This window comes from Acomys russatus, chromosome 18 (genome assembly GCF_903995435.1).
Source record: "Acomys russatus chromosome 18, mAcoRus1.1, whole genome shotgun sequence".
NCBI classification, from domain to species: Eukaryota; Metazoa; Chordata; class Mammalia; order Rodentia; family Muridae; genus Acomys; species Acomys russatus.
Genome location: NC_067154.1, coordinates 194,036 through 220,827, shown reverse-complemented (window position 1 = coordinate 220,827; position 26,792 = coordinate 194,036). Strand labels below are relative to the sequence as shown.

General features: G+C 48.8%; 1 protein-coding gene across 1 annotated transcript; it reads left to right on the top strand.

Moving 5' to 3' along the window:
* The first annotated feature begins 801 nt into the window (after positions 1-801).
* On the top strand, positions 802-25,604 carry Gja3 (gap junction protein alpha 3). The gene is made up of 2 exons (XM_051161033.1): positions 802-985; positions 24,198-25,604. The coding sequence occupies exon 2, from the start codon at positions 24,215-24,217 to the stop codon at positions 25,469-25,471; it is 1,257 nt and encodes a 418-aa protein (XP_051016990.1). The 5' UTR covers positions 802-985; positions 24,198-24,214; the 3' UTR covers positions 25,472-25,604.
* Positions 25,605-26,792: the final 1,188 nt, after the last annotated feature.

Sequence of the window (26,792 nt, the reverse complement as noted above, 5' to 3'; positions counted from 1 at the left end):
CCCCCTTGCTAGTGCCTGGGGCCCAGATTCTGTCCGACTCCGTGGCCTTCTGTCCTATGACTCTCAAGGAGAGAAACCCTGAGGGTTAGACACATTAAAAGCCTCACCCCCGACGTGGACAGGCTAGAGGGACCACACTCTGGCATCTCATCCCCAAGACTGGCTGGAACAAGTTTCCCGCAGGGACACCTTCCCCCAATGCTTCAGGCCATACCAAGTCTTAAGCACCCTGGAACAAGTTATTTTTTTCAAAAATTAGAATCCGTGGAGCTGTCGGCTAACTTGTTTCCGCCTGGAAGCAGGCTGGCGGCCGCTATTTAAAGCTTGTTGCCCATGAAGGGGTCTCTACCCGCCAGGTAAAGACTGGATTCCGCCGGGGCTCGCGCGGGGAACAAGTCTGCATCCCCAGGCGGCGACACCCTGGAGCGACCGAAGCGCCTGACCGACGCCCACGCGTGCAGCGCCCAGGCCGCCCTGACAGTAAGTCGTGCCTTGCTCCTGGCTGTCCACTCCAGCCCTACATGACCTGGCCCTGCGGTGTCTGCGGCCAGGAGCTCCGTCCTATTCCTCCCGTGGGTCGGCCAAGCTGTGGGAGGCCGGGAGAGGAGCGCGCGTGGTGCGCACTGGGGTGCAGGTGCCACCCGAGGATGCGGGTGCACGAAGAGGGAGCAGATGCCAGCTTTTCCAGAGGGGACTCCGCAAGGGGCGCACGGGGGCGTGGCCTGCGCGGGGACGGGGCGGGGAAGCACAGCTGGCAGGGTGGGAGGTGGCGAGGGGCGTGGCAGGCGGCAGGGCAGCGGCGTGGGGCGCCAAGTGTCGCGCGTACCGCGGCGGTGGGGATGGCGGCCGGGGCGGAGAGGCCAGGCCCTGGCGCGGGACGCTCGTGGGAAGAAGGGGCGCCGCACGATTGAAGAGGGAGCCTCCGTTTCAGAGCAGGCGGAGCCGGGCTGGGCGAGGAGCGCGGGTGCCGCCGCGGCAGAGCAGGGTAAGGCAGACCCGGCGCCCCAGGGCTACACTGGGGACCTGGCAGCCCCCTGGGGCCGCCTGACGCGGCGCTGCCACCTCTGGGCAAGGCCCTGTTGCTCCCATATCCCGGGAGGCTTTCGCGATCCTTTGGATAGTTGAGGGGTGCCTTAGGGCTTAGGATCTGAGCCTCCGGAAACTTAGATAAACTTTGGGAACATTTGCGTTTCCTTCTAGGCTCCCAAAGACCTGGGCGGAGCTCCTGCTCTCCGTGTTGGGTGGCCAAGGCTGGGTCAGGATGGTCTTCCCGGAGAGAGTATGCCCTTGGGTTGTGGAAAGCGAAGCTGCCCCCGAACAGCAGGGATCCTAAGGTCATTTTTAGCAGCCGCCCCAGCTGCAGGCAGTGGCCTACAAGTGTCCTTGTACATTCATAGTGTTTGGATTGGAGAGAGACAAGGTGGGCTCACTTCTCTCCTAAGAAACTTTCTGAAGTTTATTTTTCTTCTTAAGTGCTTTAGTGATTAGTATCACGACCCAGCTTCGTGATCTATGCTCATGGGACGGTGTGCGCACCTGCAAAGAATGTCCATGTTCAAAAAGTGCGGTTGACTGCATTCTACACTAATCTTTTACTTAAAAGACCTGTGGAGACATTAAATTGCCGTGGCTGGGCAGCTGTTTGCTTCCTGTCCACTCCTTACACTTGTGACTAGAATTCACCCTCTTGCTCAGCAGTCTCGGCTCAGCAGTGTTTGCAAAAGGGACTTCAGCACTCCCGTTTTCCCTTCTGCCAAGATGCCTCCCAAAATGTGCCACTCAACAGCGGTTGTATAAAACCACCAGGAAGTGAGCTGTGCACTGGCTGTCCCTTAGAATTCAAAACTATGGCGAGCGGTAACCCTTGCGCCACCTCACACACGGCCCATCTGTGGAGCTGTGAAATATATTGCAAGACAAACATGGAAAGATTAAAGTGGAGTAAGGGAGGGACTTTTCTAAATATCAATGCGTTCAAAGTAAAAATGAGCTAACTTGGCAAAAAGTCCCCTGGCTCAGCAGTTTGGCCTCTGTTGGGATAAGCATCAAACAAGGGCAACGCGCGCTGCGCTGTAGTGTGAAGCAAGCAGTTTAAAAAAAAAAAGAAAGAAAGAAAGAAAAGAAAAAGAAAGAAAAGAAAGAAAGAAAGAAAGAAAGAAAGAAAAGAAACGGTCCCATGGAGATAGACAGTGCAGTTTGCTGACCAGCGTGTGGCTGGAAGTGGTCGGGTTTTTAAATGGCAGGGAACAAAAGTTGACTCTTTGTCGTTAAGGAAGGACTTTTAGCCAATTTCCCTGAACGATGGGTACTAATGCCTTAGGTTCTTGTGTTCATTTGTCATAGTTAAATGACATATGATGGGTTTAAAACTTTCTTATGGCCGCTGTCCGCTGCCCGGCTTACATGGAAAATTGGGGCTGCAGCCTCCATGGCTGGGACACATGTCTGACAATAGCTGGGATACGCAGCCTCGGCATCGTCACCGTTTCACAGTCCTACATACTTTAATAAGCACATACATGTGTAACAGCATGTGTGAGGACACTCAGAGGACTGAAAGGCCGTGGGGACCCGTTCGCTTGTGCAGAGAGCCTGGTCCTGGGATCTGGGCATTGAGAAACCCAGTGAAACTCAGCTGGTGGCCTGACTCACCCATGTCTGTCTCTCCCTCTGCTGGTCCCCAGGACTAGGCGTCTGTATGTCTATCTATCTTCCCTATGTCTGCTTCTCCTATAGCCTGCAAACCCATCTCCGGATGTGAGGGCCACACTCTTGTTGTTTGACTGATCAGCACATACAGCTCAGTGCTGTACACAGGAGACATTTGTGTTTCCTGGAAAGAGAAAAGCATCTGCTATTGTTCATGAGGCCAAAGCAGCACATGAAAACAGTTGGTGGTTTCAGTATAAGGCACGAAGACAAGAAGATAATTAATGTTCATTCTTATAGGATGGAACATTCTCCCTCAATGTTAATTCCATTAGCAGTCTGTAGCCGGCTTTTTAAAAATCTGCTACAGAGTCCAAAGTATGAATGGTTAGAGAGAGCTTTTTTCAGACTTGTGTATTTTATTCGTTGTTTTGGTTTTGGTTTTGGTTTTGGTTTGAGACAGTGTCTCGCTATGTAGTCCTGGCTTTCCTAGAACTCTCTAGGTAGACAAGGCTGCTTCAAGCTAACCGAGCTCTGCCTACCTTAGCCTTCTGAGTGCTGAACTAAAGGCCTATGCCGCCATTTCTGGCTCATGCGCTTTATTCTTTTATTTGAAGAATTGGTGGCTTATTTAAGCCACTTACAAACTAATAGTATTGAATATGAAAATTGCTAATTTTGTCTTCAAGGCACCCCACTAACTCCACGAATTAATGCTAGTCAATTCAAGAAAAAAAAAATCTATTTCTTGCTATCTTAAAAACTGAATCGTCTAGCTGGGTTATCCCTGCCTTATGCCTTGTAATCCAAGTGCTTGGAAAGCTGAGGCAGGAGGATTGCCATGAGTCTGAGGACAGCCTAGACTACATAATGAATTCCCTGCCAATTTAAGCTGAAAACAAACAACCATTTTGACATACAATGAATGTCCATTATAAAAGTGGTCAGTAACATTCTATAACTCTCGAGGTATGGGGTTTGTTCACTATTAGTAGAAACATTTGCATTTAAGATGATGTCTCCAAAGACAAACAAACAAAATAAAATAAAATGATGTTTCCAGTGATTGGGATGAATGAGGCCACTGGACCGTCCTGAGTTCCTTTTAGGGAGCGTGCATATGTACGTGTTTGGAACTGGGCACGTGAGTTACAGCACATGTGGAGTAGGAGGACCAGACTGTAGAGTTGACTCTACTCTTCTAACTATATGCAGAGTTCAGTGTCTGACCGTGGGTGGTCGGGCTTGTTCAGCAAGAATGCTATCTGCTGAGCCATCTCGCGAGCCCCTGGGAATTTTGGTGGCGGCTAGAAGTGCACCTTTAGCCTCTCTGCCTGGCAAAAGCTTACAATGTCCTGGTTACCTTTCCTTCCTCACATCCACATTGAAGTGTATAGAGTGCGATATGATGCGAGGGGCAGTGGACGGAACCCGAGCAGTCTGCCTGCTGCTTACCCCCTTGAGGACATGTAGAAGTGGGATGTGACCAGGAGTGCCAAGTGAAGTTCCTTGATGGCGTTGGCACTATGGGCTGTGCAACCTTGGCAAATCTCAATACCCTCTCTGGTCTTCCTGGGCTATAAATAAGGAAGATAAGTCAGACACTTCCGGGGCACTAGTGCCACGGCGCCGTTTCCATGTACTGGGGGTGGTGAGTAAGGCTCCTGACGGCATCTGTACAGGGAAATTACCTTCTAATTGTTTACACGGTCAGCGCTAGAAAAGCCACTCCAACTGCCTGACCCGGGCGTTTTAGGCATACCAAGATCCTGTTGCGATGTCTGGTGTGTTAAAGCATCTCGTGGTTTCCTTTCTTGCCCAAACCATTGCTTAGAAAGCAGAGTGTTGGCAAGTCCCATTTCACCCGAAGAGAATCACTTTTTCATTATTCAGTTATTACACTCGGAGGAAGAGTTTGAAGCAGGCCCTTTAAAACTAAGAAATGATGTTTAGTAAAATGTTTTGCTAAGTGATGATTCTATTGGGTTTCATGGATCTTTCACGCAAGTCATTTAAATGACTGAAAATGCCACTTAGTAACCAGCAATGGAAATTAGAGAGTTGTCCATAGTAGACGAGGGGGGTCCCTGGCTGGCAAAGGATACAATGTGACATGTGACAGCAAGTCTTGGCCAGTTGCTAGCATTCTGTTGGTGTTGGAACTCTGCAGAAGAGGCTACTAAAAGCTGGTTTCCAGAAAGAATATTTATTTTGTTCAAATATGTAAAGAGGAAAGGATTAAAAAGATAAGTATTGTTAACTTGCCCTTCTTCGATAGAAAGCAGTAAAGACCTTTATTTTTAAACATTTATTTTAGGGTGTTTTTTGTTTTGTTTTGTTTGGTTTGGGTTGGTTTTTCTAGACAGGGTTTCTCTGTGTAGCCTTGGCTGTCCTGGACTCGCTTTGTAGACCAAGCTGGTCTCAAACTCACATTGATACGTCTGCCTCTGCCTCCCGAGTGCTGGGATTAAAGGTATGCGCCACCATGCCTGACTTAAACATTTATTTTAAACATTCAATGTTTAATGTTCAATGTTTAAAATCAGAAGAGAGTATCAGATGCCCTAGAGCTGGATTTATGGGTGTTTGAGAGCCACCATGTGGGTGCTGGGACCCTCTGAAACCCCTGTTCCCCACAGAGTAACAAGTGCTCTTGACCACTGGGCCATCTCTCCAGCCCCAAGACCTTTATACTTAAATGACCACATGTTTCCATTACTTACAAATTAAAATTAGCTCTCACTGCAACCAGGTGTGATGGTGTCCCTGCGTCCTAGCTACTGGGGAGTCTGAGGTGGAAGATTGTTCCAGCACAGGAGTTCAAAGCCAGACTAAACACCATCCAGTCAAGTGCTTGCCTTGCACACATGAGGATTTAATACCCAGGCCCTATGAAAAAATGCTGGGCAGGAGAGATGTTTGCGATGCACCCACACAGAAACCCAGGTATAGCCTTGAGCATGCTCATGTTCTGTCAGGGGCAGACTGGGGGGTCCCTAGGGCTTGCTCCGGGTTCAGAGAGAGAGCCTGTCTCAAGGGAGCAAAGTGTCAAATGGCAAAACAAGATGCATAGCATCTTCTCTGGCATCTGTGCACGTGCTGATATGTGTCCACCCTCTTACATAAATACATACAATAAACACCAAAAAAAATTTCATTTAAAACACGTCCAGCATGGTGTCACACACTTGTAATCCAAGTGATGGAGAAACAGATGGGAGAATACGTGAGGCTTGCTGGACAGCCAGGCTTGCCTCCTTGCTGAGCACTAGAGAGAGATTCTGTCGCCAAAGGGGTGATCCCCAATGTTGTCCTCTGGGAAACGCATTCATGCACTCATAATAAAATAAGACTAAATGCAGTTCTCGCTAGGCTTTTAAATTCCAGCAGGTCAAAAGGGAAAACAGATTGATTCACTGTTCTTTCTGAGAGATGAAGTGATTCCTGTACTTAGCTAGGCACTCGCTCAAGAGCATCAACTCTTCTGGCCTTCATAAAGGAGTAAGACCCTCCACATGGCTAGGGTCTAAGAAACAAGATGAGAGCACAGACACTGCACATTATTACAAGTGCTTTTTCCACATTGTTATCTCATAAGCAATGCACCAAGATTGGAAGCATGGCTTCAGGGCCAGGATGGAACTCAGCGATGGTGTGCTTGGCAGGAATACACGGCACCTGGGGTATGACCTCCACCATGAGATGAGCGCAGGCGACTTGTATATAGCATGACTTTTAAAAGTATAATTTAAGCCAGGCACACACACCTGTATCCCAGCACTTGGAGAGGCAGAAGGAGGCAGATCTTTGAGTTTGAGGCCAGCCTGGTCTACAAAACGAGTTCAGGACAGCCAGGGCTACACAGAGAAACCCTGTCTCAAACACACATACACACGCGCGCGCGCACACGCATATTATACATCTGTGTAATTTAAAGACAATCTTGTCTTTTTGGAGCTTTAATCTTTGACCGTGCTTGGGAGCTAGTAATAGAGACATGGAGAAAGAATGTCATTACATCATGGATTCTAGAAAACAGTGACAATTTCCTGAAAAGCATAAGAGTATTTAAAAGTTAAGTAAAAACCCAGGACTGGTAACATTTCAGAGGCTGAAGCAGGAAAATTGACACAAGAGGCCACTATGGGCTACAAAGTGAGACCCTGCCTCAATAAATACATTAAGGGGTCTGAAACATGAGTGTGCTGCTCCTGCAGAGTTCAGCTCTTAGCGCCCATGTCAGGCATAACCACCTCAATTCCTGGGGACTTGAAGCCTTCACTGGCCCCTACACTCATGCACACACAGACACATACATTAATTTTTTTAATCTTAAAAAATAACCCTGTCTCGAAAAACCAAAAAACAAACAAACAAAAATAGTCTAAGTTTTATAAAGAACATACATTTTCACTTAAGATAAGCATTGGAAACCACTGGAGCTAATAAAAACATTCACACTAAAGTAAAAGATGCCCTTTTGTGTAAGTTTTATAGTAATAACTGGCAAATACTAAAATTGCCATCTACTAATTCTTTGTTTTGAAGTTCTTTTTGTTTGGTTGGTTTTGGTTTTGGTTTTTTTTGTTTTGTTTTGTTTGTTTGTTTTTTGTCTTGTTTTGTTTTGTTTTGTTTTTTGGTTTGGTTTTGGTTGGTTTTGGTTTGGTTTTTTTCATTTCATTTTTTTGAGACAGGGGTTCTCTATGCATCCTTGGTGTCTTGGAACTCGCTCTATAGACCAGGCTGACCTGGAACTCAGAGATCTGCCTGACTCTGCCTCCTAAGTGCTGGGACTAAAGGTGTGCGCCACCACACTCAACTGTCTACTCATTCTTTTTAAGCATACAAAAGTTGGTTCTTAAAAAGGAAAACAAACAAGAACATGTATGGAAGACTCAGCATTCTAAATGAACCTCAGCACAAGTACCACTGAATTTAGTTTTTGTTGTTGATGTTGGTTTTTAGTGGTTGGTGTTTGTTTGGTTTGGTTTGGTTTTAGTTTGATGTTTTTTGTTCTTGTTTTTGTTTTTGTTTTTTGAGGCAGGGTCTCATTGTGTAATATTGGTTAGCCTGGAACTCACTCTGTAGACCAGGCTAGGCTTGAGCTAACAGACATCCACCTGCCTCTGTCTCCCAAGTGCTGGGATTAAAATGTGACCCACCATGATGACTACCACTGAGTTTAGAAATCATGACTTAATATTACAAGTAATTTGTTAATAAATTTAAAATGTACAGGAAGTGAAAGTTTTTCTGAAAGACAAAATTGACTCTAAAAATAACAAACTTACGCATGTCACAAGCTGTCAGTGAAGCAGGAATCTCCTCAACTCTTCCTACCCACCTCCCTCAGAAAGGACATTAGTCTTAAACTCTTGCAAGAGACTTTTTACATGATATAATTCAGAGAATTTAACCTCCTAGGCTTAATACCTTGTATGCCAAAATATAATGATAGTACCAAAAGTGGTTCATCTGAGATATGAATAAATAAATCTAAAATAAAATGATAGAACATAGAGTGTCTTTGAATATCAGAAGTACGTCGTGATGAACATACCTTTGGCAGCACTGTGGTCACCAGCAAAAACTCAAATTTCCTCAGAAAAGTGATGACGTGCTCAGCCAGGACCAGAGGCTTCTGTAGCCTGATAAACATGAGCACATCCAGAAACTAAAGACAGATGTGTGCCAGCCGTGCTAGAACACACTTGTGCTCCCAGCACTTAGAACATAAAAGCAGGAGGATCAGATGCTCAGAGCTAGCCTCAACCACATGGTGAGTTTGAGGTCAGCCTGAGCTACATGAGACCATGTCTCAAAAAATTATAAAAGAAATTAAAGCACTAATCGCACTTTAGAAGCAGTTGTGTTGAATTCAGAAATGAGAGTAGATGTCACCATGCTGCTTTGTCTACTTGATCTAAAACAACATAAAAAAGAAGCAGCAGGAAGCTGGGTGTTGAGTTTCACAGCTGTGATTCCAGAACTCAGAAGCACAGGGCTGGAGAGATGGCTCGGCAGCTCAGAACACTGGCTGTGCTTCCTGAAGACCCAGGTTCAGTTCCCAGCACCCATATGACACTTCACAACCATCCAGGGCATCCAACATCTGTCTTCTGGCCTCCTCAGGCACCACCACGCACATGGTGCAAAACATTCACATGTGTGCACACGTGTGTGTGTGTGTGTGTGTGTGTGTGTGTGTGTGTGTGCGTGTGTTAAAAACGAAGGGGGAAAAGCCTGAGGCAGGAGAATCACAAGCTCCAGGTGAATCTGAGCTAAGAGTTAGACATGGTATCAAACAAATAGCAGGAAAAACTAGGAGGACCATCTGTGGGTGTGGGGGGGGTTGTTTGGTTGGTTTGGTTTGGTTTTTTGTTTATTAGTTCAGTTTGGTTTTTCAAGATAGGATTTCTCTGTGTAGCCCTGGCTGTCCTGGACTCACTTTGTAGACCAGGCAAGCTGGCTTCCAACTCACAGAGATCCGCCTGCCTCTGCCTCCCAGAGTGCTGGGATTACAGGCATGCGTCACCACCGCCTGGCTCATCTGTGTTTTAATAGCACATACGATGAGTCTGCATGACAACATAGCAAACCACAGATGATCTCCACTAGCTCTGTTCAACACTTCCTAACAGATTCTTGGATAAAAGATCAGTATTTAACAAGAATAGCCAGGCTTGGTGTAAAAGTGCTTGCCAGGCGCACAGAAAGCCCTGGGTTGCATTCCCTGCACTGCCCAAATAAACCAACAGTTCATGTCCCCAGGTACTGATGAAAACCAATCAGGAAAAATTTAAACTATTTAGAACCATCCCCTCCAAAACAACAACAACAACAAAAAGCCAGAACAGTTCTCAAGCATCAAGAATGCATAAACTCAATAAAACAAGTCATGATCCAAAGCCCCTGGATGGTCATCAGAGAATCCCTGTGTCCACGGAGAATGGCTGTGCTAACTGCGGAAGAACGACATGGGGAGAGGCTGAGCTCAGTTCACATATAAATTTAATGTGTTCCCATTCGAAATCACAGCCAAGACTTCTGTGGAACTAACTGGCATGCTGTATTCAAATTTCATATTGAAGAAATAAGTGCCAAAAATAAGACACATTTAGAGAACAAGGCTGGGAGCCCTGCGCAAAGTATCATGTGTAGTCATCCCTCGGTACCCATGGGGATGGTTCCAGGACCCACACTATCAGGTGCAGTCATCCCTGGGTACCCATGGGGATGGTTCCGGGACCCACACTATCAGGTGCAGTCATCCCTGGGTACCCATGGGGATGGTTCCAGGACCCACTCTATCAGCCTCAATCATCCCTTGGTACCCGTGGGGATGGTTCCAGGACCCACACTATCAGATGTAGTCATCCCTGGGTACCCATGGGGATGGTTCCAGGACCCACACTATCAGGTGCAGTCATCCCTGGGTACCCATGGGGATGGTTCCAGGACCCACACTATCAGGTGCAGTCATCCCTGGGTACCCATGGGGATGGTTCCGGGACCCACACTATCAGGTGTAGTCATCCCTGGGTATCCATCAGATGGTTCCAGGACCCACACTATCAGGTGCAGTCATCCTTGGGTACCCATGGGGATGGTTCTGGGACCCACGCTATCAGGTGCAGTCATCCCTGGGTACCCATGGGGATGGTTCCTGGACCCACTCTATCAGCTTCAGTCATCCCTGGGTACCCGTGGGGATGGTTCCAGGACCCACACTATCAGGTGCAGTCATCCCTGGGTACCCATGGGGATGGTTCCAGGACCCACTCTATCAGCCTCAATCATCCCTGGGTACCCATGGGGATGGTTCCAGGACCCACACTATCAGCCTCAATCATCCCTGGGTACCCATGGGGATGGTTCCAGGACCCACTCTATCAGCCTCAATCATCCCTGGGTACCCATGGGGATGGTTCCAGGACCCACTCTATCAGCCTCAATCCTCCCTGGGTACCCGTGGGGATGGTTCCAGGACCCATACTATCAGATGCAGTCATCCCTGGGTACCCATGGGGATGGTTCCTGGACCCACTCTATCAGCTTCAGTCATCCCTGGGTACCCATGGGGATGGTTCCAGGACCCACACGCTCTTACTGAAGCCAATGATGCTGAAATCCTATGTGAAATCTGCCATGTTTCCTGTACGCACATCCTCCCGTGTGCCTTGAATTATCACTGGATGACCTCTAGAGCCCAGCCCATATCATCTGTGATACAAATAGCTGTAATTTGTCTGTGATATAGTGTGGATTTGCCAGATCATGACAAGGATGTACGTATATTATAGACACATTTTATAACCTGTTTCTCTTCTGAGAGTCTAGAAAGCCAACTTACTCAAGAACGAAAGCTTGGCATGAGGAGTCAATAAGAGGTAGAAGTTAGCGGAGGGAAAGTCTCTCTGTTTTCCATGACTGGAGAGTTCACTAGTTCAGCCCATTTATTGCTGGTTCATATTTGTGAAAAGTTCAGTATGTCCCAGGTCAGAAGTAGCAAAAATCATTTCTTGAACCACCTCCCCCCCAAAGGCAGGCAGACATTACTAACTGAACATAGAACTCCAAGGCTTATAGAACCCTTACCATTCCACCCAGTGGTGTTCTGGGCCATCACACAAAATCCACACAAACTTGATCTCCCTAACCCCACCCCAGATTATAGTACCTCTAACTAATTAAACCAAGTTACAATATTATTGCAAAAAGCACTGTCAATCTTTTGGCTCTGGTGCCTTTTTGGAGTCTTAGTAAATTTTACCTTTCCTGATGCTGGAGAGTTGGCTCAGTGGTTAAGAACCCTGTTGCTCTTGCAGAGGACACAGGCTCAGCTCCGAGCATCACAACCATCTGTAACTCCAGTCCCAGGGAATCTGACCCCCTCTTAAGGCCTCCAAGGGCACCAGGCATGTGCTGATGTGCATACAGAACACTCATGCACATAAAATAATAAGTAAATCTTAAAAAAAAAAAAAAAAAAGAATTTAAGACTTGCAGTCAGCTGCCTTGCAGGTGGCCTGCTCTCACTGTGAGACATCAGCGAGCTCCAGGCTCTGATGCCGGCCACCTTCCATCTCCTGCCCCTGCACGGTCACCATGTACTCTGAAATTCTCTTATTTATTTTTACTTTGATCTCTTTTCTTTTTTAAAGATAAGGTCTTCCCATATATCCCAGGGTGGTGCAGAACTTTTAATCTCCTTTAGTCTCTAGAGTGCTGGGGTTCCATGTAAGAGTGTGCCACCACACCCAGCTTGAAGGTTTTAAATACCTTCTGCTTGCTGGCAACTCACAAATGGGACCTCCGGCTTGGACACTTGCCCACCCCAGGCATTTCAAACTTCGTGTGTCCCAAACAGAGCCCGCCATTGCCATGGTCCTCCCCTACTTGACCGTCCTCACATGGCCCACCTCTAGTTGGTGTCTTGAGCTCCGCTCTCCTCCCCAGCCCCTGTCTGGTCCTCTGCAGTCCTTGGCATGTCTCCTGAGCGTGACTAGGCAGGCTCAGCTGTCTCACCACCTGTCCTGTTGGGAGTGGCCTCTTTAGATGGCAGCAAGTGGGTCCTTGTTGGAGGCCCTCTAAGCTTCTGCCCTTCTAGGACATTCAGGGAGCACAGAGACAGGGGATGTCCCATGAAAGCTCTGGGCAAATTGTGTCACTCTGTCCAACCCTTCAAACCAGGTAGCTTGTCCCTCCTGCTGCAGCCTGGCTCCTGCTGGCTTGCTGTGCCCTCCTCCCATCCTTCATGCCTGGCAAGGATACTCTCTCACTTCTTGGAGTGCTCTGCCCAGCCGTTGAGGCCCTCTGTCTGTGTTTCACACCATGCCCCAGTCTTATGTGTCTCCCTTTGCCCTCTGGCCATGTGGACCCCTAAGCCCAACTTATATTTCTAGCAATTTGACTTGACTCTTGTCATGGGGACAAGCTCGGGCCCCCAGAGGCCCAGAGCAGAGCAGAGCAGCCAGCAGCAGCAGCAGGGCTTGCTCCTGGCCTGCCAGTGACTGCAGCCCTTCCTGTGAGGAGAGGCAGATGGGAGCTTGCTTCCTTCCTGTGCCTTCTCAGCAAAGTCGCCTTCTAGGAAACTGAGGCCTGCCCTGAGAGGACCCCCTTCTTGACCTCACTGATAAAAGTCTTGTCAACACGTCAGGGAAGGCTTCTCCCGACACTCGCTCTCGGTTGTTGGGGAAGAAGGCTACTTGTGTCTTCGCCCTCCGTGTTCCTATTAACTTCACCCTCTGATGTCCTGTATCCATGGCACCCAGGGATTGAAATCGCCTCCAATGGGGCCAGGACCCTGTCTATGACTGAACTGACTCCTCCTTTAATTATAGGTTCATTAAGCAAAGTGTTCTTCCCCCATGCCCCATTTATCCCCGCCCACTGCCTTGTAACCCCTTGATTTGACTCTCGGTTCCTATCTTCCCACCAGACTGGTCATTTAGGGGATGCTGGTAGCCTCCTTCTTCAGAGATCAAAGGGTCTTTGTTTCATCCATGTTGAACACTCTTAAAAAATGTTGACACACTGCTCATCAACACCTTCTGTTGGTCCTCAACGCTGGGCTGGCTTCTGAGTCAAGAATGGTCTTCCTCAGTGTCCCTTTGCCCTCAAGCCTCTCCCAGGTCCCTGTGCTACCCACTAGCCCCATTTTGACTTTAGACACTGCAGGAGATGCCTGACCGCTCCTTCTAAGCTATGACAGCCTCAGCTAATCAGGAGGCTGAGGCAGGAGAATTATGAGTTTGAGGTTAGCCGGGGCTACAGAGTAAGGCCTTGTCATGAAGGAGGAGGAGGAAGAGGAGGAGGAAAGTGGTGGTGGTGACACACAACTCCAATCCCAGCACTCAGGAGGCAGAGGCAAGCAGATCTCTGAGTTCAAAGTCAGCCTGGTCTACAGAGGGAGTTTCAGGACAACCAGGACTACACAGAGAAACCCTGTCTCAAAAAACCAGAAAAGAAAAAAGAAAAACAGAAAGAGAAAGGGAGAGAAGAAAGAGGAGAGAAGTTTGTGAAGTAGCTTGCCTACAACACTGAAGAGAAGTAATAACAAGAAACAAGAGAAGCCGTTTCTCAGAGCTCAGAGGACGAGACTTAAAATGCAGAGGCAGTGACGTCTCTGGAGACCCGCACCTACAGCCAAGACACTGGAGTCCCAGCACGCAGCCTTCCTGGATTTCCTCTCCAGTCCGCCCAATCCTGTGCCGCCTTCACACAGGTCACAGGCCCTTCGAAGGGCACCATTGTAAGGACTTGATTCTTTGAATGTCCTTGCTTGGTTCTGACATTGACATATATAGACACCGCAGTAGTTTTGCAGTAGTCCTAGTCTTCAGTCTCTGCTGCCTGGAATGTTACACAGCATGGGGCTGCCCCTGAACTGTGCTCAGTAATGGGGGTGCAATACCCTCTCACTGGAGCATTTGGCTTTACAGAGTTAGTGGGGTCATATCTTTCCCTTGCCGGTAGCCTCATGCCCCTGCCACCACGACTTTTAATCCAGGCCACCACAGAGCCAAACCCTTCATTTTCCTTCCAGCCTCTTCAGCATTTCATCCAAAACACTGATGTCTTCAGAGGGCCCTGAAATCTCCCCAGGTCCTGGGCTTGGAGGTTCATCGCTAATGATTTTCTGACTTGACTGAGACGCCACACTCTGTTCTCTTTGTCCCTTTCTGTTCCTTTACTGTTTTGTCCCTTTGTCCTTCTGTGGACACCCCCTTTGAAGCCTGGCCCATTTGGCCCTGCCCCCTTTGATTGCCACACTGAGTCTTGCCAGCAGTCTGGGGTCCCTTCTTTCTTGAATGCCACTTTCCAGCAATCTCTCTCCTCTCAGAACCACCCAGTGTCTCCTTCCTTCCCTTGACACCCACCTCTAAGCTAAAGTCTTCTGGAAATGCAGAGACCACAGCCAGGCTCTCCTGTGCAAACAGCTGTGAAAGTCACCGCTTCCCAGACTTGATGTCATGGTCCCAGATCACACTTGGTCCGCTTTTGCGGCTTTGCTTTCTTGTACCAAGAGGCAGTGCTCCGATTCTGCCCTTGGGCAGCTGAAGCAGGTGGATTGCCACGAGTTGCTTGTCAGCGTAGGCTACAGAAAAACAACAAAACAAGATAAAATGCAAACCAAACAACAACAAACACAAAACGAGGGGCCTGGAGAGATGACTCAGCAGTTAAGAGCACTTGTTGCTCTTGCAGAGGACCAGAGTCCAGTCCCCAGCAGCCACTTGGTGGCTCACAACCATCTGTAACTCCAGCTTCAGAGGATCTGAGGCCCTCTTCTGTCTTCTTCAGGCACCAGGTGTGTAACTAAAAAGCACATACTGTGGTAGTCAGGGTCCTCTTGTCGTGAGCAAACACTGGGGCCAAAAGCAACTTGGGGAGGGAAGAGGAAGTCAGGACAGGAACCCGAAGGCAAGAGCTGACGCCGAGGCCATGGAGGGATGCTGCTTACTGGCTTGCTCCTCAGGGCTTGCTTAGCCTTCTTCCTTATAGAACCCAGACCCATCAGTCCAGGCGTGGCCCCACCCACAGTGAGCTGGTCCCTGCCTCCATCAATCACTAGCTAAGATAATGCACTACAGGCCTTCCTACAGCCTGATTTTATGGAGGCATTTTCTCTGTTGAGGCTTCCTCCTTTCAGATGATTCTAGCTTAGGACAAGTTGACATAAAACTAGCCAGCATACAAACAAAGCACTCATACACATAAACTGGGCGGCCGGGGGTTGGGGGGGTGGGGGGGCAGGGGGGGACACGGGGATAACACACACACACATACACAGACACACACACACATACACAGGACTGGACGGACCTTCTTATTTTCTTTCTTCTTTCTCTTGCTTTTCTTTCTCTATTTCTTTTTTTCTGTCTCTGCTTTGTTTTTGAACATCAGACCCTCCTGCTCAGCGCCCTGCGTTCAAGGATTGCAGGGCATTGCAGGTGTATGCCAGCTCACCTTGCACAGACAGATTCTAAAAGGTGTGCCACATCTTAAATCTGTCACCTTGTCTGACAAACCCATGGTTCAGGAACGAGCCTCAGGCTGCCCCTGCTGTAGCATAGTCACCGTTTGATTGGACAGGAAAACGAACACATCCCAAAGGCCACAGTGAAAATACGTAACTGTTGAAAAGAAGTAGAGCTGCAACACGCATGAAAGGAACCGGAGGACTTGGAAAACTGAGACCTGTTTGGTGCTCGGTGGTGGAAGGGAAATGGCTGTTGTTGTTTGTGGCACAAAGCAGCAGTAAACAACTCATGTTTGTCAGGCTAGCCTTAGAATCACTGAGTAGCCCAGGTTGGCACTCAGCTCCTGATATTCCTGCCTCCACTTGGCAGGTACTAGGATGATGTGCGTGTGCCACTATGCCTGGCCTCCTTCAGTTTTTTTCAATGAAGATGTCCTGAGTAAGCGAGGTGCATGGGGATGCACCCCTGGAATCCCAGCACTCGGGGAGGTAGATCTCTGAGTTCAGGCCAGCTAAGACTATACAGAGAAACCTTGGCTCAAAAAACAAACAAACAAGATGTACTGAGTAGATCAGGTGCCACCTCCCAGAGATAAATATCACATCCAGGCAGTGCCACCCGGCACATTCTGTCAACTGCCATGGTTGATTTTGTCATAAGGTGACTACAGAGTTTACATATACAAACTAAAGGGAGCATGCCATGACCAAGTGAGGTGATCTGACAGAACCCTGCTGTTCTGCAGCCTTTCAGAAGCCACAGCGTTGCTCTGCAGCACGTGACCATTTAAAGTACTGTTACAGCACTGGGTATATATAGTACCCTGTCATTAAACTGTAAGTACCCCACAGAGTTAAGCCATGAAGGAATAAACGTGGCCTGCCTTCGATATCAATCTGCCATGTTTGACAATATCTGATGCACACTACCCACAGTGTTGGTCTCAAGAGTGTGGTGCGGGTGTCAGCAGAGCTGCAGAGAGCAAGCGAAGAGGCTAGGGTCCTACTAACCCATCCGGGCTCAGGCCCACATTTATCTGAGGGCCATGCGGAAAATCCTCTCTTTGTGGCCCCACCACCTCCTGATATAACTTTGGTGGGGAAGCCTCACGAACACCTAGTGCCCTCTTCCCGGCAGGAGCCATTTGCCTGGTAGACCTCAACCTGCTGCAGGCCAACCCTGTCTGTATGGCCACAGCTGTCTTGTCATGTCAGCGTGCCCTACCCATGCCTGTGGACTCTGTTGTCTAGCCGACGTTAGGGGTAGAGTTAAAAAGGCGTATAGTAAGATCTTTCAGAGCCCCCTTTGTGTCATCTGGAGCCACCCGATGGTGATGGTGAAGGAGATGGGGACCACTTTTGCTCTAGAAGAATCCTTTTGGCTCTAACCTGGTCCAGACTTACTAGTCTTCCAAGCAGATGGTCAGGCTTTGGGTTAAATTTTCCACGCATGTTGCCAAATAAAACGAAACCCTCAGCAAAGAGTGCTGGATGTAGGCTCAGGTGGGGGTTGACTGTTAGAGTAACTGGAAAACTGCTCTACCCGAGTGCTGTCCCCCTGTGGGAGACTGGCACAAGGACAGCAGGGCTCATCACCTTTGCTCGTCACTCACACCGCTCAGGACTGGGCCTTCATGACGTAAGCTCCCAGCAGTGCTTGTGCAGGGTACTCAGTCTCTTGTCAGCTTATTACTGGTTAACGTGCAGGAGGGAGGGAACAGTAGAGGGGGAGGCAGCTGGCTTGTTTCAAACACTAAAACTTAAGAAAACAAGAGGCATGGCCTGTAATCCCAGCACTCAGGAGGCAGACAGGTGGATCTCTGTGAGTTTGAGGCCAGCCTGGTCTACAAAGCAAGTCCAGGACAGCCAAGGCTACACAGAGGCTTCTTTGTGTGTCTTGATAGTTTTTTAAAATTTAATCACTTTACAGCCTAATCCCAGGCCCCACCTTCCATGTTTTGATGTTTTAAGACAGAGTCTCACTCTGGTCTTTACTGTGTACCTTACTGTGTAGCCGAGATTGGCCTCAAACTCATGGCCATCCTCCTATACCAGCCTCCCAAGTGCTAGAATTACAGGCAAGAACCAGTCTGCCCGGCTTGGTTTGTTTTTGGTTTTGTTTTTATACCTGTGTGCGTGTGTATGTGTGCATGCTCATGTGTGTACAGTTGTGCCTGCTCCTGTGCACAGCGTTGTGCGTGCTCTTGTCTGTAGGTGGCCCAAGTTGATCTGTAGAGGCCAAAGATACCTAACTTTTTGAGGCAGAATTTCTCATTAGCTTGCAGCTCCCTGGTTAAGCTAGACTGGCTGGCTGGGAACCCCCAGGGTTCTTGTGGTTGCCACCTCCCCAGCACTGGGATAGCAAGCATATGTCACCCCAGGTCTTCCTCATTTCGTGAGACCAAGTCTCTGTGTATCCAGACTGGCCTCAGTCTGCTACAAGGATTACTGGCCTGTGCCATCACATTTAGCACCGGCTGTGCGTTTTATGGTTACAGATGTGACTTATTGTTATGGGAAATTCACAAGTATCTGGAAAAAAAAAAAAAAGGAAGCAGCGCCCTAGATTCGGACACTGCAGTTCCTTCAGGGTCAGCCCCTCCCTTTTCAGTGTGCATGTATGAGTGTGTGCGACATACATAGCAGCATCATTACAGCATTGGTGTTTTTCTGTATCATTAATCTGCTTACAGTTATATTTAATTCATATTAATAGGCATTTCAGTAGGGAATTAAGTGAATTTTATTTTTCAGTAGTTAGGAATGAACCATAACTTTTTGTTTGTGCCTGGCCTTACTCTGTTAGGAATTGAAGATAATATGTCAGCTAGGATATTTATTTACTGATCTATTTATTTGTTTATTGTCTACAAATAAGAAAACAATCTAACTTAAACCAATAGCGGGTTTTCCTCTGATCATAAAAGCAGCAATCCCAGCACTCGGGGAGGCAGAGGCAAGAGGATCTCTGTGAGTTGGAGGCCAGCCTGGTCTACAAAGTGAGTCCAGGACAGGCAGGGATAAACAGAGAAACCCTGTCTCAAAAACAAAACAAAAGCAAAAACAAAACCCTGGAAGCAACTAGTGAGGTTGATTCAGCAGCACCCCCAGCCCCTCCTACCCCTGCTCCCCACCCTACTCATCCCCCATCCCACCCCCAATCTCACTCCATACACCCCACCCCCGTATGGTAGCAGATGCCCTTGGGATTTTCTTACTCTTCCCTCAGGCTTACTGATTGATGCTTACAAGGTGGCCGCCCATCTCCAGCATCATATCTGTGCCCATCTGGGGAGGTAGGAGAACCATCAGTACATGGGACTTTTTCTTAGAAAGCCAACTTTGGGTGGAGTGACCCTCAGTAGTTAAGAACATGTGCTGTTCCTTCAGGATCCTGAGTTCAGTTCCCAGCACTCACGTTGGATTGGTGGCTCATAGCAGCCTGTATCTCCACCTCCAGGGAACCCACATAACTTTTCCCAAACCCTCTGGCACCTGCACACACCCACAGAGCACACATGTACATGCATAATTTAAAATAAATTATTTTTTTTTAAGGAAAAGAAAACCAAAACTTTCCAAGAAGTTTCCCTGAAGAATTCTTCCAACTTCGTGTACAGTTTTTAGTCCCCTCTGGCTGGAAGGGAGGACAGGAAGCCGGGGAGAGGTGGCAGGTGTCTCTTCTCAGTCCCATCAGATGCCCCCTGGAGACATGAGAGCAGGCGCTGGGTTGGCCAGACCACCATGTCAGCCCCAGCAACCACCAGGCTCCTTCAGTTTGTTTTATCTGCTGTCTGTTAGCAGGCATCTGCTCCCAGCTGTTTCCCCCCATCAACCCCATTCAACATTTATGCCGATCTCAGATTTGCACTCAGCGGCTGCACTCGTGTCACTGTGTCTCGCTTGTTACTGAATTCCTTTCTGTCAGATTCCCCACTGTACACAGGCAGAGTGCTTGAGAACTGGCCTCTCCGTGGGACTTGCTGAGCTGTGACCACTGCCAGTGCATAGGCGAGGGACTCGGTAGGTGGCACGTCACCATTCTTACAGGTGGCACAGGAGCCACCTGTAACACCGGTGTGTTGTGAGCACTTGGAGCTGATGGCTCTTCTGGAAAGGACCCAGCCAGCACAGACAGTGCAGCCAGCTCCCTCCCCACACCCTGCCGCCATGGAGGACACTGATTCACTCTCTTCAGGTGCACATGATGGGGCCCGTTTGGCCTCCCTAACCCACAGGGAAATGCCGGCAGAGCATCCAGTCTGTTCCAAGCAGAACACTTCTTTCCTTCCCTGTGTGCCATTAGCCTGTGTGCGGAGACCCCCAGGCCTGCGGTTCCAGCACATCTTGTCGATATTTGCTAGCAAAGAGAGGATGCTTCTGGGATATGCGCATCCAGAAGAGACATTAAACATGTGCGCTGGCCTCTCCTCGGCTGTCTCTAGAACTGCTTGCCCTAGTTCTATTATAGATGTCTTGAGGAAAGGTGTATGTGCCTGCTCTGGAAGTCTTAAGACTGGAGGCTGTGGCCGGGCAGTGGTGGCGCACGCCTTTAATCCCAGCACTCGGGAGGCAGAGGTAGGCGGATCGCTGTGAGTTCGAGGCCAGCCTGGTCTACAAAGTGAGTCTAGGACAGCCAAGGCTACACAAAGAATCCCTGTCTCGAAAAACCAAAAAAAAAAAAAAAAAAAAAAAAAAGACTAGAGGCTGTAGCATCCTAGGACAGCAAGGAGATAGGTGTGGGCCTGCGCAGGAGGATAGGAGCAAGGACAGACCCACAGGCTGGGTGCTGGAGAGACTCTGCACACAAAGGCCCATTTTCGGTTGCATGGATTACAGGAATTCAGTGTGCCTTGGACTGTAGCTAGGGCCCAGTGGGGGACACGCACAGCATGCCACCATGGCCTTGTCTGCTCAGTGCTACCCACAGACTTACGTTTGTGTCACAGAGTCTCAGCCGCCCAAAAGGAGGATAGGAGAAGGGCTGAGACACAAGTCAGAACTGCCAACTCTTCCTCCTTCTGACACAAAGTGCTTATGAAGGGTTCATGCAGCTGGCAGTGTTAGAGGCTCAGAGGCAGGCACTGGCCTGGGTTCAGCTCTGTGGAGCTCCCACCTTCTTCTTCCTGCCCTGTCCCCACTTTCTGCCATAGTCATGGTGAATGTACAAAGGATGTGCGCTCACTCGTGTGTGTGTGTGTGTGTGTGTGTGTGTGTGTGTGTGTGTGTGCATGTGTCTCAACAATAAATAAAAGTGAGGGCAAGGAAGAGACCTACTGGCCCACAATCCTAAGTAAAGACTGTGCCTGCAGTGACCTAAGGGCTTGAATTAGGCTCCACCCCTTAAAGGTCCTAATAACCCCACTCCTGGGAACCACATCTAATGGGTGAACAGTATTGCAATCATGGCGATCATGGCGAGGGGCCTTCCTGGGGCACGGCTGAGTACCCCTCCCTTTGGCGATAGCTCCGAGGGCTGAGTAGATTTGGAGCTGACTAGAGGAGAAGAAAGAGGGAGCTAGAACAGCTCCCTGACATCCATCAGGAAGGAGAGTGGCTGCTCCATGCACAGGAATTTAAGTCTTTGAAGTGTAATGTTTTACCTTCCAAGAGCACATAGTGCAACGCATGTCATAATTGGGATGAGGGAATGTGGGTTTATGAAGAATAAGACTTCATTCTCAGTCTTAACCCAAGAAGCAGAGCACCAGAAGCCTGCTTGAAGCTGACATTTAGCTGTCTCTCGACTGCTAGGAAGTGGAGTTTTATTTACATCCAAGCCCATTCATAAAGATTGGCACTGAGGCTGAAGGCTGGAGAGATGGGTCAGAGGACCTGGGTCCAGTTCCCAACACCCACAGGTGGCTCACAGCCATCTGTAACTCCAGTTCCAGGGAATCTGACACCCTCTCCTGATCTCTGAAGGAACCAGGCATGCACATGGTACACAGATATGCAGGCTAAACATTGATACACATAAAATAAGATAAAATAAAAAATATCTTTTTTTTAAAAAACTGGCTCAGAGTTGGTAAAGGGGCTTGCTGACAAGCCTTAGTTTGGTCCCATGACATATGTAGAGGAAGGAGAGACCTGACTCCTATGAATTCTTTTCTGACTTTGACCCAAATAAAGTCTTAAATTTATTCATGTTATTATTTTAAGTGCATGAATGCTTTGTCTGCATGCATGTCTGTGTACCATGTGAATGCCTGGTGCCTACAGGGTCAGAAGGGGGCATAGGATCCCCTGGGGCTGAGGTTACAGACTTGCCATGTGTGTGCTTGGAATAAAACTTGGGTCCTTAACCACTGAGGAAACTCTCTGGCTCAAATATCTTTTTTTTTTTTTTTAACTAAAAAGATTAGTATTGTATATGTGTGTGCATGTACATGTGCATACTAGCGCAAGCGTGTGTGTGTGCCTGTGTGTGCGTGCCTATGTGTGTGTGGCTGTGTGTATGTGTGCCTGTGTGTGCATCTGCTCCCAGCTGTTTCCCCCCATCAGCCCCATTCAACATGTATGCAGATCTCAGAAGATTTGCAGTCAACAGCTGCACTGTTACTGAATTCCCCTAAGCAGTGTGGTATGACTGTGTTCATCATCTTTCTCATCACTGTGACAGACAACAGGAAGATAGCATTAGGGAGGAATACCCATTTAGCTCATGGTTTCAGAAGGGCCAGGCCATCTTGGGGGTGGGGACATGAGAGAACAAAGTGGCTCACACTTAACACATGTTCCCCTGCCTTCCTGCTTTTCCTTTCTTCCCTCTGCCCAGTCTCCCAACCCGTCTGGATGTCATTGCTCACACACAGGGGTATGGCTTGCCCTCTCAGTTTATCTTCTCTGAAAATACCCTCAGACGTGCCCAGAGGTAGGTCTCATCCACCTCTTAGCTCATTCTAAACCAGGCAGTGAAGACAAAGCCTCTGTTGATCAACTTACATGGCATTATATGGCATCAAGTGCAATGAGTTAGTCAGAGATGGTTTGAAGGACACAGGGGGATGCGATAGGCTTTATGCCACGCCCACACAGCTGAGCACCCAGTGCCTTTCTCTTATGCAGAAGCTGGGAGCCAGTCACCTTTTCTCTTCCTGTGCTTGTTTGTATCTGTTTTAGGTTTTTAAATAACGCCCCGTTTATCTCTAGCTGATCTCAAACTTACTGTGCAGCCAAGGGTGATCTGGAACTTCTAACCCTCCTACCTGCACCTATAGGTGCTAAGGTTAAGGTGTTTCCAACACAGTCCACTCCTCTCTAAGCCTCTTAATTCTCCTTTGGACAAAAATATGTTTGGTCAGAGTTTTTGGCAAACAGTATCATCAAGTGGAATGTTATCACTGGTTGGTTGGTTTGATAGGAGACAGGTGTAGCCCTGGCTGGCATGGAATTGGTTAAGTAAACCAGGTGACTAAACTTTTGGCAATCCTCCTGCCTCCTGAGTCGTGCTGATGTATTTTTTTTTCCTTAAAGCTGCCACCTATTCCTGGTGTGAATGCTTTTATAATAATTAAACTATTGTAACTTTATAGTAGTGAAAGTATGCCTTCTACTGAAGCATTATAAAGAAGGTCAATATGAAGAAAAAGAAAGTGAGCAACAGATGAGGTGGTGGATCAGTACAGCGAGCGTTCGGACGGTGCCCTGGAAGGGCCACAGTTTGGCGAATGTTCTCTATTCCCATGGGAACAGAAAGGCATAGGTCAGGAGTTGAGCCAGGTCTCCCAGGTGTATGCAGTGGCATTCTGGGGACACAGAGTTAGGGGTAGGGGACTCGTTCCTCCTTCCTTCTGCCCCCAACTTCTCCATCCCTGAAAAAGGGTCAGGGGGTGGTTCGGTCACTTATGCCAGCGTTTGCCTGCTGTGACAGCTGCTGAGCAGTTTCAGTGACTAGTACTGGTCTCTAGACACTGGTGTCACCTGCTTGGCAAGCTAATGGGGAGATACGTACAGCTGTCCCTCAGGATCTGTGGGGATTGGCTCCAGGGCCCCCACAGATTCCAAAATTCACAGATGCCCACGTGCCTTCTATAAAATGGCATAGAACCTATCTCATCCCTCTGAATACTATACAACCTCTCTGGATGGTTTTAAATACCCAATACAATGTAAATGCTATGGAAAGTGTCTCCATAATGTATTGCATAGGACATAATGCAACAAAATGCAAATGCATGCCAGTTACAACCACCCCATACTTTTAGATTATTGTGTGTATATGTGTATGGTGTATGTGAGTGCAGGTGTACAAGTGTCATGGCCAGCATGTTACAAGTGCCACGGCCAGCGTGTAGGGGGTCAAAGGGCAACTTTCAAGAACCGGTTCTTTTCTTCTAAGTTAGTTCCCTGTATGTAACTCAGGTTATCAGCACAGCTTTTCCACTGGATGATGATGACAATGACGATGCTGTGGATCCCAGGCTTCCTGGTTCTGGGATTACGAACATGTGGCCCACCCTAGGCCTCTACTTGCTTTGGGTTGGTGAGACAGGAAGCCACACTGACTCAGTATGCTATCCTGCTCTCCCCAGTAGTAACAGCCCTGTTCTCCTTGCAGGTTAGCCGTCAGGAGCGATGGGCGACTGGAGCTTCCTGGGGAGGCTGCTGGAGAACGCGCAGGAGCATTCCACGGTCATCGGCAAGGTGTGGCTTACCGTGCTGTTCATCTTCCGCATCCTGGTGCTAGGGGCAGCGGCAGAGGAGGTGTGGGGCGACGAGCAGTCGGACTTCACCTGCAACACGCAGCAACCGGGCTGCGAGAACGTCTGCTACGACCGTGCCTTCCCCATCTCACACATCCGCTTCTGGGCGTTGCAGATCATCTTCGTGTCCACGCCCACCCTCATCTACCTGGGCCACGTGTTGCACATCGTGCGCATGGAGGAGAAGAAGAGAGAGCGGGCGGAGGAGCTGCTGAGGAGAGACAACCCGCAGCACGGCCTTGGCCATGAGCCTATGCATACAGCGAGCGCCCGGGACGCGCCGCCTATGCGCGATGATCGCGGCAAGGTACGCATCGCAGGCGCTCTGCTGCGGACCTACGTCTTCAACATCATCTTCAAGACCCTCTTCGAGGTGGGCTTCATCGCGGGCCAGTACTTTCTGTATGGCTTCCAGCTGCAGCCGCTTTACCGCTGTGACCGCTGGCCCTGCCCCAACACAGTGGACTGCTTCATCTCCAGGCCCACGGAGAAAACCATCTTCGTCATTTTCATGCTGGCTGTGGCCTGTGCGTCACTGGTGCTCAACATGCTGGAGATTTACCACCTGGGCTGGAAGAAGCTCAAGCAAGGAGTTACCAACCACTTCAGCCCAGATGCCTCGGAAGCCAGGCACAAGCCTTTGGACCCCCTGGCCCCAGCCACAAGCTCTGGCCCGCCCAGCGTCTCCATAGGCTTCCCACCTTATTACACACACCCTGGCTGTCCCGCAGTACAGGCCAGGGCCGCAGGGTTTCCTGGGGCCCCACTACCACCAGCAGACTTCACACTGGTAAGCCTGAATGATGCACAAGACAGAGGCCACCCTGTTCAGCCCTGCAATGGCCACCATCTGATGACCGAGCAGAACTGGGCCGGCCGAGGGGCAGGGCAGCAGACTCCAGCCAGCAAGGCGTCTTCGGCAGCGTCTAGCCCTGAGGGTCGCAAGGGGCGCACGGACAGCACCGGCAGCAGCTTGGAGGAGAGTGCCTTGGTGGTGACACCAGAGGAGGGGGAGCAGGCCTTGGCCACCACAGTGGACATGCACTCCCCACCTTTGGTCCTCCCAGACCCAGGAAGGTCCAGCAAGTCCAGCAGTGGGCGTGCCAGACCCGGGGACTTGGCCATCTAGCCAGAGTCTCCCCCAGGCAGCTTTATAAACCTTCTCTTTCCCCCTTAGAAATCAAAAACCAAAAGGCATTTCAAGTCAGCAGGTAGAGAGAGAGAGAGAAAAGGCCTGACTGCGTTGGAGTCTCCAAACCAGATCAGGTGTCAGGTTTAATGTTTGCTGATCTTGTCGCTGTGGGATATAGTTGGGGGCGACACCAAGGTGTCTGAGGTTGAGATGGAGGAGGGTTGTTGGCTTTTACAGATGCTCCCAGCAGCGGTTGTTCTTGGACTCTTTCATCTGCAGTTACTATTCTGCCAAGATAAAGCAACAGGTGCTTGCAGCCCTTGAGTGGGGGACAATTGGGCATCCGTCCCTAAGCTCTCCAAGCAGCCCAGAGAGTCACAGGGGCACTTAGCTCTATCTCTGTTTGATACTTTTAACCTAGAGTTGAATTTCATTTTGGGATATTTGCCAAACTGTACTAAAAAAAGATTTAGAGGGGATCTATCTAGTGTCAGTTGAGTTTTCTGGAATCGCATCTGAAGTCCAGGATGTCCAACTGCAGGCTGCACGATAAAGCATCAAAGAGCAGTGGTCCTCCAGTGGTGGTTCTGTGGGACAGGACCATAGACGTCACTGGTGGAGGAGGCAGGTGGAGACGCAGAGACCCTGGAGAAGCCCTTCAAGAGCAGAGAGCAGTGACAGTGTGGCAGGTATGCCGTAGGTACTTATTCTTTGATGGCGTTTTGTGCTTAGCCTGAATGGTAAAGGTATTTGCAACCCCCCTCCCCCCCACACACACATTTTATCTTTCATTTAAAAAAAAAAAATAGTACTGTTAAAATGGTTACAGATCAGGAAGATGCTTAATTACTTAAGATTTTGAACTTTCCCTTAAAACAAGTTCACTTCTCATGTCAGCTCACTAATCACTGTGATGCTGTCTAGATAATACATTAGTCACTGTGGAAAGTACAATAGATAAAATTCGGGGGGGGGGGGGAGTAGGGATGTCACGTGCATTTCAAATACTTGAAGTTTTAAAAGTTTCTGGACGGAAAGTTCACTACCACTACCAGGAAGAGTACCCAGACGAATCACCGAGGACCTACACTTAAAAGAAAACAAAACCCTTCAACTCCCTAACCATTGTTTTTTTTTTTGTTTTTTTGTTTTTTTGTTTTTGTTTTTTGTTTTTTTTTGGTGACTATTTGCTTTCTAAAGTGTAAATAAAATTGTCTTGGTTTTACTCCCTGTGTCGGAGCGTGTGGCTGACTGTGGGTGTCCGCTCTGCCTTCCACCCACTTGAGTGCTGTCCTCCAGGGAGGCTATTTATGTCCAC

Coding starts and splice junctions, on each gene's coding strand:
- Gja3 (XM_051161033.1), top strand. CDS start 24,215: ATGGGCGACTGGAGCTTCCTGGGGAGGCTGCTGGAGAACGCGCAGGAG.